General features: G+C 35.2%; 1 protein-coding gene across 1 annotated transcript in view; it reads right to left on the bottom strand.

Annotated features, from left to right (window-relative positions):
* Positions 1-8,027: 8,027 nt before the first annotated feature.
* pum (pumilio) overlaps positions 8,028-20,217 on the bottom strand; it is an 87,118-nt gene continuing 74,928 nt past the window's right edge. Inside the window, exons 11-20 of the mRNA XM_018505961.1 lie at positions 20,175-20,216; positions 19,028-19,268; positions 17,699-17,863; positions 16,705-16,824; positions 15,881-15,952; positions 15,221-15,515; positions 14,441-14,681; positions 13,588-13,978; positions 13,058-13,226; positions 8,028-12,971 (exon numbers count right to left, since the gene is read on the bottom strand). Coding sequence (XP_018361463.1) covers positions 12,644-12,971; positions 13,058-13,226; positions 13,588-13,978; positions 14,441-14,681; positions 15,221-15,515; positions 15,881-15,952; positions 16,705-16,824; positions 17,699-17,863; positions 19,028-19,268; positions 20,175-20,216 — 2,064 coding nt within the window. The 3' untranslated portion in view covers positions 8,028-12,643. The remainder of the gene's footprint in view (positions 12,972-13,057; positions 13,227-13,587; positions 13,979-14,440; positions 14,682-15,220; positions 15,516-15,880; positions 15,953-16,704; positions 16,825-17,698; positions 17,864-19,027; positions 19,269-20,174; position 20,217) is intronic.

The following is a 20,217-nucleotide window of genomic DNA, read 5'->3' on the forward strand; positions in this document are numbered from 1 at the left end:
CTATAGTGACAGCCGGCCTGCCAGTTGATTTCTGTCAGGCGGACGTTACAGACGTCTATATTCTTATTCAATTTTTTTTTATTTGTAGAAGAAACATTTCAGTAACGAGATCATTAAGAAAATAGGTAATATCTGGCAGAATGTCCGATAGTGCCGAATGCCGATTCAGGATTCAACAGGTCGTATCAGATTTTCGTCCTTGATCGTTTTGGTATTCTAATGATATCTATTTGGACACGGAGATGACTTGCAAAATGCTTGTTTTCTATATAGAATGTTCCTGTGGAAGTTTCGAAAGTATTTTAAAGTTATATTTGAAAGTTTATTAGGCATCGGAAAAAGTTCATGCGATTTTTTTCATAATGGAATCGGATTTTAGTTAGTAAACACAATATGTAAGGTTCGTAATGTATGAAGTAGACATCAGTAGAAATTTATATTTATGTCGTATATTGGTATACATGATGCGCAGTTCTCAATTATTGTTACAATATTTTATTGTTTACATGATGTTAAAGATAGAGAACAAAAAAGTTAAAAATTTGTACTTTCATGTTCAATTATATGAGTTTAAACTTAAGAAAAGAAACCTAATCAACAAGTGCAGCAAAACGCATTTGTAGTGTGTGTATAGAAGATTTAGAATATCCATCTGTGTTGAAGATGATAACATGAATATATATGCGTTCAAACCCACAAGATGTGCAGATATCGCACAAGTATTCCAATGTGATGAATCTACGGCTATAAAGAGATTTCATTTATTTGATTTCCGTAAAATATTGATTTCATTTATTTGATTTCCGTAAAATATTGAATTTTTATCTAAAAATCCGCACAAATTTTTTCCGATACCTAATATTTATTTATTTTCATTTATATCGTGACATTTATATTTTTTACATTAAATTACAAATGTACTTTTTGCGGTGTACTATACGTACATAAGCATTAAAAAAACGATGAAGATTATTAGAAATCCAACTATTATTTTTAAATACTTGTAAGATATTAAGATAAGTTTTTATACGAAATGTATTTAAGGGGTCTAACCATCTTGACAGGATCTAAAATAAGCACAAATTTAAGATCTTTTAAAAGTTATATAGTTACTGCATAGAATTAATTAATATTTTATGGATATAATAAAAAATATTTAAAATATAAAATTTGCAAATTTGTAATACAAATTACAAATTTGCAAATTTTTGAAGAAATTGATTAAGAAGTTAAAGCTGTGGAACAATTTTCGCAGAGAGAGAGAGAGAGAGAGAGAGAGAGAGAGAGAGCACACTTTTGTCGCGGTAAGATAAGACGGTAAGTGTAAGACTTCTGGAGGCAGAGATGATCCCAAATCTAAAATAAAGTATTTTCTTATAAAAAGATGTAATATCTATCGTGTAGCGTAGGAATTTTTTTGTTGAACAATATGGAAAGTAACTTGATTTGGAAAAAGAAACTTTTTTGGCCTTGAAATATGTACTTAAAATACTAATTATAAGTAAATGGATTAACAATCGAAAAAATCATACGCTGCATGATAAATAATCCTCTTAAAAATATTCCTGCCGGAAATGAAGTCACACAATCATTCGGATATTAGTTTAGAAGAAAAGTTTATATTCGTCTTGAAATATATGATTTCGAAAAGAATGCAAAAGGAGATTCAAAACGACTTTTTTCAAATAAAATGATCTTACCTTTAATCTGCTATGCCAACACTATATTCTTAAAAATTCAAAGTTTAAAAAAATGGAAAGAACCTTGGCGAAAATTTTTCTCATAATTTTTATACGAATTGGAACATTTTTCAGAAATACTCAGAAATATTCGGAAAGTTTACATCTTCTCTCAGAAACAAGTGAACTCTGAAATATTCTGAAATTTTTCATTCTATAATTTTTAAAAAATATTAAAAAATTTTTTAGATTTTACATTTCATCAGAAATTGTTACAAAAAATTTTAGAAATCTTACGATATTTTATAATTAACATACATGAAAAATTCTGAGAAAAGATGTAGATTTTCTGAGAAATGTTCCAATTCGTATAAAAAATGTGAGAAAGTTATAAAATTGTATAGAAATTCTGAAAAATTCTGAGAAAAATTTTCACCAAGGAAGTCGATTTTTTTTTAAATTTCAGGGTGATCAGACCTCTATTTGATACATATGACAAGTTTAACACAAATAATGGATTAGTATCTTTACATATTACCAATAAAATGTTATTATTATTAGGTAAGAAATATGCGCATAAGGATATGGACATAAATACGTGTTTTATACTTGGAAATCCATTACACTTAAACAGATTTATAAGGAAAAGATTTTTATGAATTTGTAATATTACACAACTATTTTATTAATAATAATTATCGTTTTTCAGTTTTTTGACTATGACAAAAATGTATCGTACAAATAAATATTTGTAAAAAAAGATGTAATACTATGTATTAATGACAGTTATTTGTTATATTGTTCACATGTCTAAACAACACTTGCTATATATTTAATAAAGAAATCTTACAAATCTCACTGGAATGTTTATTATATCATCGTTAAACTATTTGCATTCATAACATTTAAACCAACTCTTATCATCCTATCTTACTTCTTTATTTTTGTAATCCTGTTTCTTCCCAATCTCATACCTACAAACAAAAAATGTAGAATTTCACAAAAGCAGAATAAAAGAAACAAAAAAGTAAAAATTTTATAAAATCTTAATATCTCAAGAAAATAATAAAACTTTATTTCCAAAAGAAAAATCATTTCTGTATCATTCTGTAACACACTGAATATATCTAGCATTAAACTTTATAAATTTTAAATAATAATAAACTATAATTATATATTACTGTATACTATAACGAATCTTTAATGCTCAAACTTTTCATTTGAAGAAAATAGTACTCGAATCCTTTTTAGTAAAAAGTTTTAACTGGAGACCTAATTTAACCATTTAAGATTTTCCATTTTCTAGTTGCACGCGTATTTAATTTTTTAAATAACTTCTTCTATACTAGTCGCAACTCTGGGTCCACCATTTTGAACTTTCAAAAACACCATACGGCATCGAAAAATGGTCGCTTTAACAAAAATTTTAAGCTTTTTTTTAGAGCATTTTATCTCAAAAATCGAAATGGACGAGGTCCTTTTTGACAGAAACGTCCCATATGCACATACATACAAAATATAGTATTGATATTTCAGATGACGTCAATATGAGATAATGGGGAATAGGAATAAAACTCACATACTTTTGCCATTCAATGTATGGTTTTATATCATAATGTTATTACAGAAATGGTATTTCATAATTAATTAAAAGTAATAGTAGTTTTATTGGTAAATCACTCGCGCGCGCGCGCACGGGTGCGCCGACGAATTGACTTTATCGCTTTCGAAACGTCGGCGTTCACATCAATCGACGCGCACACACGGTTTCTTTTCCATTTTTTTTTGTTCAATTACATTTTTTTGCATCAAATCTTCCCTTTTTTCACCATTATCATTATCATCATACATAATGGAAAAAAATGTTACATTTGTACAGCCATCATATACATGTTACATTTAGAATACCGTTAATCCATTATCCACTTTTTTATCTCGTTAAATGTGTGTATAGAGAGTGTCATGTGTTTCCTTTCCTTTTTCTCTCGTCATGTATCTTGGTGTATGTGTATATGTGGGGGATGTGAATAGGTGTGTGTGTGTGTGTGTGTGTGTGTGTGTGGATATGCCTACTTAATGAGTGAAAAATGCTATTTAGTATCAACACAAACTACCAGTACGGCTGTCTGCATCGTATCGCTAGGAGGTAGATCCTCAGAGAAATTTCCGTGAAATTCGGAATTACATTTTCGTATCTATGTATACGTATGTACGTTCAATACATCGAAATGGGAAATATGAAAAATCACTTTCGCGATACGGAAATCGCGACTAACATCCTCGACCTCCCGCTAGCAATATAGATCGCCCTACGTGTAATTTGTATCAAATTTATAAAATGTGGCGGAGAGAGAGAAAGAGAGATATGACAATAAATAAGATCTAAAAGTAGGTAGATATTTTTCGCTGCATATAAAAAAAGAAACAAAACTCAAGCAAGACGAAAGCAATACATGTGTGTAATTATTTGTAAACGATTAATCAATACAATAATCACTGCATCTACTTAGTCGTAATACGTAGCCATTTGCAGAGAACAAATATTATTTATCGCTATAATCAAGTATATGTATAACCTTTCTTAATTGATTATTTATAACTTTATTTACTTCATTATTTCAATGCGCGGCGGACCGCTACCGAGACAATTCTAAGATAATAACTCGATAGATGTCTAAATCCTCAGTGTCCTGTGTGTGTGTGTGTGTGTGTGTGTGTGTGTGTGTGTATGTATAAGTGTATAAAATGCAGTTACATTGTCGCGACATTTGTTTTTAACGCGAGGAGAGGGCGAGAGAGAGAAAAATAAATTAAATCAATTAAAATTAGAGGGATGCTCTGCGTGGAAAAACTTTTACAGTAGACAATTAAATTGCTAAAAGGAATGAGATCGAAACGCAAATGTATGATAAAACGTTCGAGTCGATGGATAATCATAAAACAAAACGAACGAAATCGGTTTATTAACGATTCGTGACAACGCGCGCGATGGATTCGCAGTCGATTATTATGAAAATAAAGAAAGTAACGCTCTTAATAACTGCGATGGAAACCGACGCAAAGTTATAAATATCGAGACTGATTAAAATATCGCGGAGTTTTTTCGGTTCGTAATATTGAATAAACATTCAATATTACGAGTCGATGCTATCCGTCTGAAAAAAACTGGCACTTTTAATAATAAGACGTTAAAAGTGACAGTTAAAATTGTAAATTTCCATTCAGGTTCATTCCAGAAATAAATCCACATAGAACAGAAATCCGAATAGAATTCACGCTTTTATACAACGAAATCTGACCTCTCAACCACGATTTTTATAAGCTCAATTGAATAACTTGACAATTAGGTTCCCGGAAAATTGAAACTTTTTTATATCGCATTGCATTTTTTAGTACTGCGACGTTACTTGTAATGAATTTTAATGTAAAACATTAAATTAAAATTAATGTTAAATAAATACTCAAACTAAAATTGCTATTGATATATCACGTAAACTAGCTAAGTCATTTATGATGTAATTTCAAATGAGATATTCACAGTCAATACTGCTTAATATTTCTGTTTAATTCTATATACATTCTCGAGATGATTACAAACAGATTACAATTGCATAAAGGCGTGATAAGTGATTATTTCTATATGATCATGTCGCGAATCATCGCGCTAAGAATGGTTAACAACTTTGTTTCAAAATAAAGCAAAGTATAAATCAAACAGGGACAGAACGAGAAACAAAATTGAAAAGAAACATTCCTTAAAAAAAAAAAAAACATAAAATAACAATAGCATTTTCTTTGCGTCATTCTCAAATAACATGTTCGTTAAAACGTTTCGGAGATTCTGTGAGTGTAATCGAGCCCTATTGTGTTTCCCATCAAACGAATCTAAAGTTTTTTTGTGTACGCGTAATTTGCTCGTGGCTTTTGTAAAGTAGCGGAATAACGTAGACTTCGCCCATTCTGTTTAACGCATCTGATGAGATTGCCTCGGAAATGAATGCTCTCTCTCGCGCGCATGTTCCTTCTTTCTTCCTTCCTTTTCTCGCTTTTAATGGTACAATGACATTTTTCTCTCTATTTTTTTTATTTCTTTTGTTTAATCTACTTGCACTGTTCTGCCTGTTTGTAAAAAACATTGTCGAAAATGATTCTTTTTTTTCTTCAATGGCTATTTCATCGTCTTCTACGTTCTATACACTAATATACAAGTTATGTGATCTTGCGTTTTTTTCTCTTTTAAATCCGTATGTCTGTCCGTCCCACTTATCTAATTATCTTCTAACATGGAATACACTTCTTGCAACTGATTTTTTTCTTTTATTTCCCTCTGCATCTATCGTGTGTGTCTCAGACAGTACCACCGGCTCGTATATCATCGTACGTCCTGCACGAGGTATTCCTCTCGGCGAAAGTCCCTTTGCCGATGTCGAAGCATTTTTTACGCGAAGCGAATTCGATCCAAATTACGGAATTTCATAATACCGGCATTTCCGATCGTTTCAAAGATAATTTTTTTTTTTTCGAGATATCCCGCGTTTTTTTTGCGAGATAACGCCATGTTTTCGGGTCGCACTCTTATAGAAGCCGGTGGTTGATACGAACAGTGTTACGCGTTACATATATGACATATATCAGACAAATATATACGAGATATTTATATATATATTTAATATATATGTTCTTTTTTGGTATATATACGAAATATATATATACTTAGTTTAGCCCTGCGATTCCGTATTGTTGTGTTCGTGTTATTCGCGAGTGTGTGAGGCGAGTAATGTCTCGGCGTAGGGAGAGAAGAGCGGTGGAGAAGCATGACCCGTGAAATGTGTGGTGATGAGAATAGCGCGCTACTGTACATCAGTCTTAATATCAGGGCGCACCATTCCCGCTGATGTTCGCTTGCTTATCCCTCATTGCGGTTTTATGTATCGTCGGTCTCAAGGCGAAAGCTCCAAAGGCATCAACCTGTCCCCCTCTAAACGGATATTCGTTCACAAAGTGAGGATAGGTCAATACCCTAAGGTCTTTGCAAGTTTGTCTTTATAGATACAATCGAAACAAAAATTGATTCTTGAGTAATTCTATTACGTCTCTTCTGTTATATATTTTATAAAAAAAATCAATTAGACGACAATCATGTCGATCGAAAAAATGTAAGATACACAACGACAGAAAGACGAAATTTCTGGTGTTGAAATTTTAGAATGTCAACAAGCTTTCCCTTAAGGCCGACGATATTCCAGAAAGGGCCGGAGAGGCCTTCATTCGAATAAACAACTGTTCATATACCAGCGCCGTGGCAGTTGAATCCGGTGGGCATGAAGTGAATACATGGGCAATCGAAGAATGTCCGCGTGTCGACTTCTTTCTTGAAAAGAAATATCGACTTTTTTCTGTTTTAAAATTGCACAATCGTCTTTTGCAAGTATATGCGTGTATGTGGTACCGTGTGTATATGTCTGTGTGTTAAGCGTTTATGTACGTGTATACGATGTGCCCTGTATGTAATGTGTGTGTGTGTGGATGTGCCTGCTGTTTATGTACTTGCATGTTTTGTCTGTATATGTCTGCAAAGTGGGAGGTCGCAGATCCTTCATATATATATGATACAATTAGCGTGTAGTATTAAAATCATATACAATTGTTACAATATTTAAATAGTACTTATTACATATATATATCATACCGATAAGGCTTAGATATACATATACAGATATATATATGTATACATATATTTATATATATGTATAATCAATATTTATAGGGTTGCTTAATCTGCTTATACTTAACGTTTTAAATGTCCCGGTGAGAAAGGGTCTTCCGGTCGTTTTGTGAGTCGATTCTCAAAGAATAGGACAGAAAGAAGATTCGAGAAAGAGAGAGAGAGAGAGAGAGAGAGAGAGAAGGAATGGGAAGAAAAAGGAAGGAGAAATAGCAGAAAGACGAAAGTTTATCCAGAAGTACAAATGTTCGAAGAAACAGAATAATTTTACATAATAGTTTGGTCACGGCAATGCTGCAGCTTTTTATGCAATATTGTCATATATACAACGAATTCATTCATAAAAAAAAAACAAATATCGTGTAAGTATCGACAAAGTTAGTATTATTGTCAAAAAATCGAGGATTACAAAACTCAAAATATTTTGCAGCATCTAAAAGTATACTTCAAACAGATTTAAACACACATTCAATAAATCTCTAAATAATTAGTTTATCTTCCGTACTTTAACACAAAGTGACGAAAAAGTGTAAGATTCGTAAAATTTGCTCTTCCCGTAATTCTTCTTTTTACTTGTTTTTCATGTTAGTGAACATCAACTGAAAGTTCGTTGTATAATACGGCAATATTTCATGGATACAATTTTTCTATTTTTTCCACTCAGATATACCTTCACTCTCGGAGATGCGTCATTATGGGAATGCGATGCTCTAAAGTGCTCTCGTTTCGCAAAAATCTCCGCATATCATCACACCAAAAGAGCAGCAAAGACGTCCCAGAATTTATGCGGAAAAATCGGGATAAATCGCTTCTCCCTTTGCTTCTCTTTCGCAGATGAAAGTTTGATCGAATTTACAAATCACGGTGTTCAAGACTGCTGTCAAAAGCAACAAACGAACATAACAACGTCATCGTCAATTTAGACGCTCATTAAAAAAAAGAAAGGAAACGAAATTTTTTTACGAGGTCGATCATACTTTGAAAACTCAACCCAGTCTGGATCAACGTGATTCGTAAAATTTATTTCTAGGAAGTGTACAGCTGACAAAAGATAATAAAGATCAGATAAAGATCGAATGAAGATCATATGATTTCACCGGTCACAAGTTCCTTTCCTTTTTTTTCCGCACTCCATATCTTTACACGCAATAAACGCATTTGCTCGGACAGCGTCTCATCAGCGATATCGCATTTTTTGCACTATATAAAAAATTTACACTATTTATAATTAAAAATCGATAAATTCTTTTACTTTTTTTTCGTCTGGTACAAGAGGGAGGCTTAAGTAGATATATGACGACAGACTGTTAGATTAATGCGATTTCTATCCCTAAACGTTCATACCAAATTTTCGAGAGATTTTATCATGGGAAAAGGAGGAGAAGAAGAGAGAGATAGGAGAAATGTGACAATCGGAAAGATTAATGACAAGTGTACTTGGAACATGTTATATCATATTTATAAATGTGTGTTACATGTGCCGAGCTTATACATGCGTATATGTATATATGTATATGTATATATGTATATATGCGTGTGCTCATACGTATGTATATGTATATACGTGCGGATTTATATGCATATACATATATTTACATATGTCTAGCGCGATTAGTAATAGCGGAAATGAATAATCAAATAGGGAGAGAAAAGAGGACCGTTAATCAAACAATATACGATAGCATAATAATAATAGTAATAATAATACAATATCATAATATAATGATAATAGTACTAAAAATACGATAGATAAATCGATAATCTTACGTTAGCTGATAAGACATGAGATATTTTGCGTTCGACTTACGCTTCGTGCCGTTTTTCCTTTTTCGCAACATTTTTCTCGCTTAATTTATACCTCGCTTCCCTTATGCGCGATTTTGTCAGGTGCGATCGATGGAATCTATTACAGATGAGAGGCGCAGTGTATCTTCTTCCCTTTAACGACTTTTAATTTACAGATGAACACGTGATCGCGATTTATCATTATTACGGATGAAGGAACTATTTTTTTTCTTCTTGTCATAGTTTTTTACAAGCACGTTTTACACGTTTCTCGCATTCTACGTAATTCGTTACTTTTTCTTTTTTTTAAAGCGGTTTTTACAGGTCCGGCGTCCTGTCGACTGAAGATGAGGTGGCGACTGGAATGTCTGTCTATATTCACGAGAGGTCTATCGTACTTTTCGCCTCTTTACAGCGTGTCAATTACATATGCATGTGTTACTCTGTGTGTGTGAGTATCATGTAAATATGTGTGATACATAGAGCGAACGTGCAGCCTCAGCGATTTTCGGAAGGGTCGCCCGCTGCAAGGAAGAAGCGAGAGTCAAGCATTTCGTGGAATTTACGCATCATAAGCGGCATCGAACGATGAAATACCGCGTTTACTTTCGTCGCGTGTTTGTCCGTAACCCACCCCCTTAACGGCATTTTGACAAGGGTAACCTTTGTTTCGAACAAAGAGAAAGAAAGAAAGAGAGAGAGGGAGAGAGTGATAGCTGGGGGGGGGGGGGGGGGGGAGAGAGGGAGAGAAGAGGTACTTAAGAATTTGTCAATTTCGTTAATAAATCGTTATTTACAATATCTTACAAAGAAAGCTGCTACGTTCTTCCCTCTTCTTTGCTTTTTCTTTTTGTACAGAGTCGTGCGACGGGCATTTAATCTAGTTTGCTGGCGAGTTTTGTGAGTTCTTTTATTTTCCTTTTTTCCCTTTGATTTCTACATATTTAACATCTATCTCGAAACGAAATATATCACATCATTATACACGAGAGGGCGGCTGATAATCGAAAGAAAGCAATACTAAGTTATGTATAAAAATTTGTTTTTACCGAGAAAAGAGAATCCTTACATCACAGTAGCATAAAGTACGCGCGATCCCAATGAAAATGGCTGAGTGTGCGCTCTTTGTCCTCCAACGGTCTATAATACAATTGAAATATTCAAAGTGTGGTGTGTGTCTGAATGTATATATGTATATCCGAAGAGATAATGGGGAGAAAATGGCGCGAACGGATTATAGATACACATGCGTTGTGCACGATCTTCTGATATTTTTGTTTCTCGAGAACGCGTTTATATCATTTATACAATGTACAATGGTCTTCGTCTTTTACGTTCCAAGAATGATAGCTGCAAATTATTTAAAGGGGAGGACAGGGAGGGATATCTCTCTCTATATATATATATATATTTATAGTTATATATGTATGTATATATAATTTCTTTTTGCCTAGTGCAACTCCATGAAATATGTTTATATCTTACAATTGGATACTTCGGAAAAATGTGAAATCGGATGAGTTTGGTTAGAGGGGGAGGGGGAGCGTAACTACGGTTGGGACAGCAGCGTTTAGAACGTAAATCATAAATTTAATATAATTAGTAATTATTATATAATACATAATATTCACAGACTCCGTCAAGAAATAAGGGAAAATAAAATATTCACTGAATTTATCGGTCCTCGCGTATTTCGGATATTTGTACCTATACACATTTGTTATTTATTTATATCACAATTTACAAAATTCGAGGATCTCAAGAGGGCTCGAGGGACGGGAGAATATACGGGAAATGATGGAAATAAGAAAAAGAGGGAAAGAGTGAGGAAAGGCCATGTTCCTTACTCCGGAAGCTACGAACATGAAAAAATTAACAAAGGAGAACGCGGTAACGTGAACAGTTCATCTTGTTGTCTCACTTTGTCTGCTTTTTCGTATCTGTCTTCACTTCCCTCTGTGTAGATTACGTTCATAGAAAATCAAGGCGAACAAAAAAGGAAAAAAAATTTAACCCTTTTTTCATTTAGAAACTTTTTAAAGATTATTTTGACGTTAAAAAAATAAGGAAAAAAAGAAAAGAAAAAAATCGAATAACGAAATAATCGCTCCTTGTGTGAACGTTCCTAATAGTCTCAAGGGGACAGATCGATGGTCAGGTCAGAGGTCCAAGGGTCTATGCCTGATTTTTTTCATTCCCATGTCAAACGCTATGCTACATTTAAACAACATATCTATAACTCCTAAAAAAACTTCTATTTCTCAAGTTTTAACCTTATTTTCTCGTCTGCTGACTCGTCGATCGGGCGCATACCGTGCGTTTAAAAATAATACTAAAGCAGGTTGCGTGTAAAAGAGAGGAAGCGGCCCGGTATACGCGAGATCGGGAACGTCACACATTATTCGCGGCGTGTTTATTTGTGTGTATGTGTGTATGTGTGTGTGTGTGTGTATGTAATGTGTTACAACCCTCGTACAATTCGATATAAATGCATGCAGCACTAAGACCTAACTGTCTCTAAAACTGTCCGTGATTTTATCGCGTCGCCCTCGTAGAAGCTTGTTGTTAAGATTCTCGCCGAATATAATTCTTGACGAGAATCGCGCTTCGCACATCCGTAATGTTCCGTTTTGTTCACTTTTAGAGAATAAAGCCCTTACATATTTTCCTTTCTATGTGCTGAATTGAGGGGACGTAACGCATCTAATAAATCCAGCGTAACTGCTCTGCACGATAATTTAATAATCGAGTGATCCTCTTTTATGGATCTGTACGAAATTTAATGCATTTTTATGCGGCACAATATTAGCCAATAGCTTAGCTCAGCGTGCGCCGATTAGTCGTGAAACGTACCTGAAACTCGAGCCGATCGTGAGAAACATCATCGCTTGCAAACCAGAAATCATAGTGCAACACTTCTACTCAATATGCTCGATCGGTAATGCGAATATCTCTACGTACGTGGTACTTTTCCAAGTAGGGGTACATGTTGCAAAACGATAGAAAAATGCGCTACAACGTATCTATCCTCGTTTCTACGGACTGTTTTTTTCGTGGGGTTCTCGTTAGAACGGATTTCGCCATAATTTGATCTCGCATTGCCAGAGTCCCGAAGAAAAGCTGGTTTACTGTACAAATATCGTCGACTTCGTGATTGCAAAAATAAGAAAAATCGTTACATTAACAAATTTCTCACGAGAAACAATCGTTAGAGAAGTTTATTTTTCCGCTTCTTTTTCTCTTATCTTCGAAGGACATAGGGCAAAACGAGAAAAGAAACATACGTGGGAAATTCGTTGAAATTCGTGATTCCCGTCGATAGGTAGAACAGATCTCGCTAAGGTAAAAAGATAAGGTAGTACTTAACGCGACATGCGGACATGCGGTTTTCCTTGCCTCCTTCGCGGATCTTTTTTCTTTTTCCGCGGAGAGAGGCTATTCCGTGCATGCGCGTTTATAAAACCTGCGTTGATTGTTGGTTCGACGTTGAGACTGGACCAGACGCGGCAGACGCGGGCGGTCCGATTGGGCCGAGATCGCCGCCTCCGCTGCTTGTTGATGTACCAGCAGACGTCGCTCCTACTCCCATCGCTGAAGCGGTCTTCATGAAGAACTTTTCCAATTTAACAATGATGTGCTTGCCATAGGTGTATTTGCGTAAACTTCCCAAATGCGGCCGGATCTTATGCATCAGCACCTTGCGCTGCGCTGGCTCCGCGACGTCAATCATCTTTTGGACGACGTAATTGGCATACTGATCCTTCATCATCACGTTCAGTGCACTGTGCAATGAGAAGAAACAAATAAATAAACAATAAACATTTAGACTCTTGAGAATATGTTTTAGATCTTCCAAAAATACACTTACTTGTCATTGAAACCGCAAACTTCTTCAATTAGTACAGCGCGTTCCTGTCTTGTAGCATGAGTCACACATTTTTCGACGACGTTACTCGCAAACTTGTGCTGAGAAAGAGCGAGTACTTTACCTCTAACGCTGCTGATTAATTGTGCTTTGTCCTCTGGCTTTCCGTGCTCTATGAAATAGATAATTTTATTATTAATATATTAAGAATTTTAAGCATTCATTATTAATATTATCATATTTACTACATAATAATATTTGAGTTATTAATAGTAATGTAAATTAATAGTAATGTAAATAACTTTTTTTTCATTAATAATAAGAATAGTACAAAATGATAAAAATAGATAGAATTATAAAGATGATACAGATACTATTATATACGATCTACTTTAGTAATAATCCATTTATAATATCCATATATAATCGATTATCAAAATCGGTAATGTGTATTGAAATTTTTTAACTGATTTCATTTAAAAGATCTTTAGCTCTAATAATAATCGCATCAATATAAAATAAATGATATTTACCAAGTACATGTTGAATGACATAATTGCCATATTGATCTTGAATTAGTTGATCAGTGGCAGCGTGTAATTCTTGCAAAATTCCTTGAGTTTGTTCAGCGGTGCAATGTTCGAGGATACGCTGGATCACTCGGCAGCCATACGGATGAGTACTCAAAGAGTATACCTGTCCCGCAAAGGCTCCTATCACGAACTGCAATGCTCGGGGTTCAACGCACTCGATGCATTTCTGCACAACGTGATTCCCGTTTTGATCCTTAACACACTTCAACACATGCCCATCTAGTTCTCGTACGATTTCCTGCTGCTGTTCCGGTCCGATCGACTCGAGTGCTTTCTGTATGACTCTGCAGCCATACATCTGCAGCGCAAGTGGTAAAACATGTCCTCGAACCTAATATAAAAAAAAATAAAAATAAAACAAAAGTACTCATAAAGATATTTTTAATGTAATTACTTGTTAAATTATCAGAATATTTCATATCTAATCACATTGAATCAGATGACACGCAAAATTTTTTTCGTCATATCTAATATAATGAGTCATAATAAAAAGTAATAGTAGTAATAAAATAACAATAGCATTTATAATCTAAGACTGGTTTTTTGAGAATGTATATAGAAAATATTTTGCATAAAAGATATAGATAATAATTTAAAAAATGAAAAGACTGTTCACAAAAAACAATATAAAATCAAAGATATGATTGATAAGATTATTTATTAAAGCGTTAAGAAACTCTTTAACACATGGCCTGTTCATTATTGAATTATCGAAAATTATTAGAATAAAGTGAATTAGCTCTAATCAATTCTTCTAGATAAAATAATTTTTGCAGGTATAACTAAAATTTACCTTTTGTGCGAGAGTCGATTTCTGTTCTTGTGTACCGTATTCAAAGAACTTCTGTATAACATAATTTCCGAAGACATCAGTCATGAGAGAATATGCGGAGGAAAGGATCTCTTGGAATACAAGCTGCTTCTCGCTGGCCGAGGCTCGTTCCAATTTCTGTTGAATGAATCGCGAACCATGCTGATCTTGACTGAACTCGACGATGTGATTAGCCAAATCACGCAACTGAAGACTCGGGAAACTAACGAGAAAAGAACACGTATAATTTATTAGCGTATTGTTCACTTGCGCGCTGGAATAAAGCTACTGATTGCGTCGTCAGAAGCAAGAGATCATACGTAATTTTTTCTCACTACACACACACACACACACACACAAGAATTTTACAAACTGACTAATTAAAAGACGCTTCAAAGCATTTGTAGCATCACGTTGACCGTGCCCTAAGTAATTTTCTTTTTTCTCATACACCATTTGTGGTGCATGAGAAAAAAGTAGAATTTAAAGTATATCTTTTTCTTAATTTTCTTAAATTAATAAATATCTTAATCAATTGTCATAAAAATCTATTTTTAGAGAAGGCAGAACACATGCAAGACAGATTTAAACTAGATTAAGCAAGATAATCCAAAGAAAGCCTGCGTCATAAATTTTCCGATCTATTCTATTTACATGTCTTCAGGAAACTAATTTATTATAATAAAAGTACAAAAAATTGTATAATCCTTCGTTGTAAACATTTAAATACTGGAAAATTGTAAGAAAGTCCATTAATTTTACCGATTATTTCGAAAATCTTCCAATAGGCGAGATCGTCCTCCAGAATTTTTGTCGTTGATATTAGCGGCACCTCCACGGCCAGGTTTGCCTACAAGATTAGGAAACAGAGAGCTACTAGAGCCAAACACTCCGTTGGCTGTTAGGGTGGGTACCGCGCTGGCGCGGAACTTCGCTTCGGCACCGGGAGCCGCTGATACTCGACTGGCACCTCCAACAAGACCACCCAATGATCCTCCTAAAGTTGGCGGGGGTGTTAATGACAAGCCTAAGGGACTTGGTGACGCAGTAACTGTACCTGCATAATAAATCAAAGCACTTAATGACAGATTCTTTGATAAATTTGGAGTCGATTCTTCCTCGAATATCAAAGATCGCTATCTTTTGCAGCGATCTCCGATTTCGAATATCACATGTTTTTGTAAATAAAAAAATTTTGCTATAATATTTATTTTAAATCAAACGAAGAAGATTAATTATTTTAATTACTAAAAAGCTCAATTCCAATAAGTCTCTTAGCTTATATTATTAATTACTCAAAATATCGCTGATTCTTGTTTATTCGTTAAACAAAAATCGACTCCAAAATTTCCTAAAATTACATGAAGAATAAGAAGCCTAAGCGCTCGTATCTAATTATGCTCGATCTATATCTGTATATACCTGTGTCTGTATATTCTTTGCAGGGAGTACCTGCATTTGTAGCTAAATACACTCTGTCCCAGGTACCTGTATCTAGAGAAAATAGTACTTCTTATCTTACTGATTGTGAATGATGCGCTGTACAATTTTGTACAGAAGCAATGTACACTGTATAATGGCTAAGTCTAATCCCGTGTGTTATGTTAAAATTGTTACGGATTGCAGTGGCGACACTGATCGCTCTCTAAACCAGTCGTCCTTGCGGACGTTTACTCACTCCCAATTAAGACGTTTTCAAGCATCAGGATAATTTATACGTTGGAATCAGTTTAGAGAGAAAGGGTAGTGTTGTTATCATAGCTGAGTTATGTATACAAAAGCACGTGTACAAATGGATTACGATATATTATTAAGACACAATGTACAACATAGATAATCGAGCGTCTATGGCGATTCCGAGATGCCTCACAGCCGTCGTGTACAGGCGTCTAAAGTGACACATTCAAATTTTCGAAAGTATCTTTCATTGCGCGTTAACGTATGGTAAAAAGAGACAACACAAAAGTCGATAAGGTGAAGATAATTCCTCCTTCAACTTTCATTATAAGCGCTTTCCATTTAGTGACACAAGTTGATACAAATCTTGTTCTATCTTTCTTGACATTCCATGAGTAACGAAGACGGAACGATTCTTGTATCGACTTGTATCATCAAGTGGAAAGCACTGTATCACTTGCACTTCTCCGTACGTTTTCTACACAACGAGAACATTCGAACATGTTTTTCTAGACGCCCTACACCCCGTATATCGGAGTACATTTCACACACAACAAAACTGTTCTTACCGAGGGCGCCGTAACTCTGAGGCCACTTCGCCCGGCTATATTCCAAGCTTGGACTGAAGGCTGAAGTATTTCTATCAAAGGAATCACGTCTGCCGGTTGAAGACGCACCGAGGCCTAAACCTGCACACAAGACGGACACCGTCATCTTAACACGGGATGCTCGAAGGCAACCGGTATCGAGCATATAAGAGACGTGATGGTATCAAATAGATTACGAATATTCAACAAATCGGCACAAACGCTCTATTGAGAAAGGCACGTCGTTGAACGAGAGTTGACTATATTCAACACGAAAGTACAAATCAATTAGATTGTATGAAGCATGCAACACCTTACGTTACTCTTTATTTATTTTTTTGTACATGAAAATCCGTACACACCACCACTGTAGAGAGCCAAAAGGAATTTCTCTGATCCCAGGAAAAAAGCACTCGAGTTGATGAGCTCAATATCTCAGGATGTCTTATTTTCATTACATAACATAAGATAAAGTAAAATATACATATCTCCATACAATATTTTTACATAAACTTAATCTAAATATTTCTACGAGAGATACTATGTAACTACTATAAACAATGACAATTATATTACTATTTTCTCCCATTAAAAAAATTTTAATTTGATAAGTTGTGCAGATTTTTCTCAATACTTAGCATACTTATTATACATTCCTCTGGTATTTTAGAAATTATCGCTATTACATCGGTTTATATGTACAAGATAACTTCGAAAATTGAAGAGCTCGTTTCCAATCTGTATGCTTAAAAACGAAATGAATATATATATATATATGTTATAAATTTATGGAAAAAAGCTCCATCGTGTCAGGTCTTCAAGAATACAGATATGAAACTTTTTTTGCCTGAAAACAAATTCGCGGGTTTAAGAAATCGAGAAAGCGCTGTTTTCCTGGAAAATAGAGAATTCACCGAGAACAAAGGTGCCCGAGGAGAAGGAAGGGGAGGATCGAGCATGATCACGGATGATATACCTGTGTTTTGTAGTTGGGCAGGCGAGCCCAACGCTCCGAGCGGGGAGCCACCATATCCTAGAGCCGCTAAACCTGCGGCAAGTCCTGAGCCTTGCTGCTGCGCCTGTTGCACCGCAACTGCCTGGGCTTGCGCGACCACTGCCGCTGCGCTGCACGCTGCCAGACCTGCACCAAAAGCCCGCAACCCACACGCGCTTTCTTAGTCGTCGTAAGTGTTGATTAGCGTATGTTACCGAGCCTTATACCGTCTACGGAGAAGCCTGGCGGTCTACATATCGCAATCGCGTGTCCGCGAACGTCGTATAGGAAAACCCGAAAGAAGTCGAATTTCAGGCCATTGCGTGCGAAACATCGATTCTGCGCCACGATCGTGATCGTATCGTAGACGATTTCCGAGGAAAGATATGTGCAATCGCAAGCAGTTAGTTGTATTATTTATATATTTGAAGTAATTGAAAGTAATTATAGTAATTTTATAAAATAGTATAATTAAACGTAGAAAATTTAAAAGCAGAAAGAATTAAAAAAAAACACGCTCTCACAAGTTCGTATTCTGAATGTTGAATTCTTTGTACAGCGATATTCATTTTGTCACGTTAATGTAATTACTATTCTTAATTTATATTACTTTTCCTACATCACATCTGACTTTAAATCATAATGTACCACTATAGAAACTTTCTTATTTTTTTACATTTCTGTATTTACTAAAGAGAGCATTCGCAAAAATTCCAGAAAAATGACTTCGTAATTTTATGAGAAAATTATGATGTAATAATCGACTCTAGAAGATATTAATTTATTTGCTACATTTAATTTAAAATCCGACATTTCTTAAATTTGCGACGATTTAATAAAATTATCCTCTTTTTTTCTCTGCTATTGTGCGCAGTATCCTTTTTGCGGTGGTGGACCCAAAGGCGCTGCTCCTCTTTGCTACCCGCGCATATCCTTATCTGCGACTCGGAATCGTGCCGTCAATAGTAGTACCTGTCCTCTCGCTTTTTCTTATAGTGATGTTACATAGGTAGTGCCGGGCGTGTTTTACGCGTATTTACAGGGAACGAACGAGTCAATCGTGAACGGCAAAAGTGGACGTTAACGATGATAGCACATATTTACGTTATCATAATCGAACGACTGTCATATAATTTCGTTTCGCATCACACAGTCATGCATTACACACGTATTACACGATGAGGGAATAGATAAGGGAGGGATAGATCTTTACAAGATATTACACACAGCATGACTTTACAAGACTTCTTACAAGTATGTTTACAAAGAGGACCGTGGTCATACGGCATATTGGATTCCCGTTAGACTCACCTAGACATTCGCCAGGCGTAGCGTTGCTGTGTGATGTCGGAGTTGGTTGAGAATATAAATTTGGCGGTGGCGGTGCCGGTGGACCCGGTGGTGGTTGAGACGGAGCTCTGTTTACGAGAACTGGTGCGGGGCTGACTAATCTCATGGGGGTCGCTGCCGAACTTAATCCGCGCACCCCTCCCATGACGATGGAACCGTTCTGATCGTAGTAAGCCGGTATCACCTGATACTGACCCTGTACCTGCGGAAAGATTAATTGTGCTACATCAATTACCTGTACTCTAAATAAAACTGAAGGGATTGCATTTATAATAAATTTTGTATAATAGTTAAAAAGAAGTAAATGTACAAAAAGCTTTATCTTCAGACATCATTTGAGCGACTTCATTCAGAAAATATGTAGTGATCTGAAACATCCGATCTTAAACGTCCGTTTAAGTAAGCTCCTCATTTAAATCGCCGAGATTTCTGTCGCTTTCATTTACGTCGTTGTACATAAATACAATAGACATAACTTGCTCCAAATTGAGTCTAATTTTATAAGTTGGGAACATCACAGTACAGCGCGTTCCTACCATTTCCTCCACTTGTCACAGTGGTAAAATATCTAAGAGGACAATGTGGCAATCTCTAATTGGTACAACGAACGGTCTACGTCTTATGTCAAGCATAAAAAACAATCATCGGCCACTCGCGGAACAGGCGAGCGAGAAAATAGCTTTTACAGAATTAGAAACTAATTCGCGGTACTTGCTAATTCGTGAGCACTCTATCTACCCCGCCGTCAAACTTAAATTTAGCCTTTATTTAACGATTATGTATGATCACGATACTCGTGGTGTATACGCGCGGCTCGATTTATTTCGAAACATTGCACATCAACATGCACACCTTCGTTAACTCAAAAATATCAGAACGAATAATTAATAAAAAAATTTTCTAAAAAATCGCAAAATTCTCATTTTTTCAAACAGTTAAAAATAAATTTATGTCAATATTCTCCGAGAACACTTGTTCGCAACCAAGTCGTGACAAAGAGACCTCTTCTATTATTCTTTTATTTACAAATGCGTAATTTACAAAAATTATCCATTTCTGTTTTGCATTTTTTACGAATTTTGACAATTATTGCTGGCGGTTGCCTTACCGTTTGTGCCAGATTGTTGGCGGTGTCCTGCGCGGCAGCAGCC

This window comes from Trachymyrmex cornetzi, unplaced genomic scaffold (genome assembly GCF_001594075.2).
Source record: "Trachymyrmex cornetzi isolate Tcor2-1 unplaced genomic scaffold, Tcor1.1 scaffold223, whole genome shotgun sequence".
Classification (NCBI taxonomy): Eukaryota; Metazoa; Arthropoda; class Insecta; order Hymenoptera; family Formicidae; genus Trachymyrmex; species Trachymyrmex cornetzi.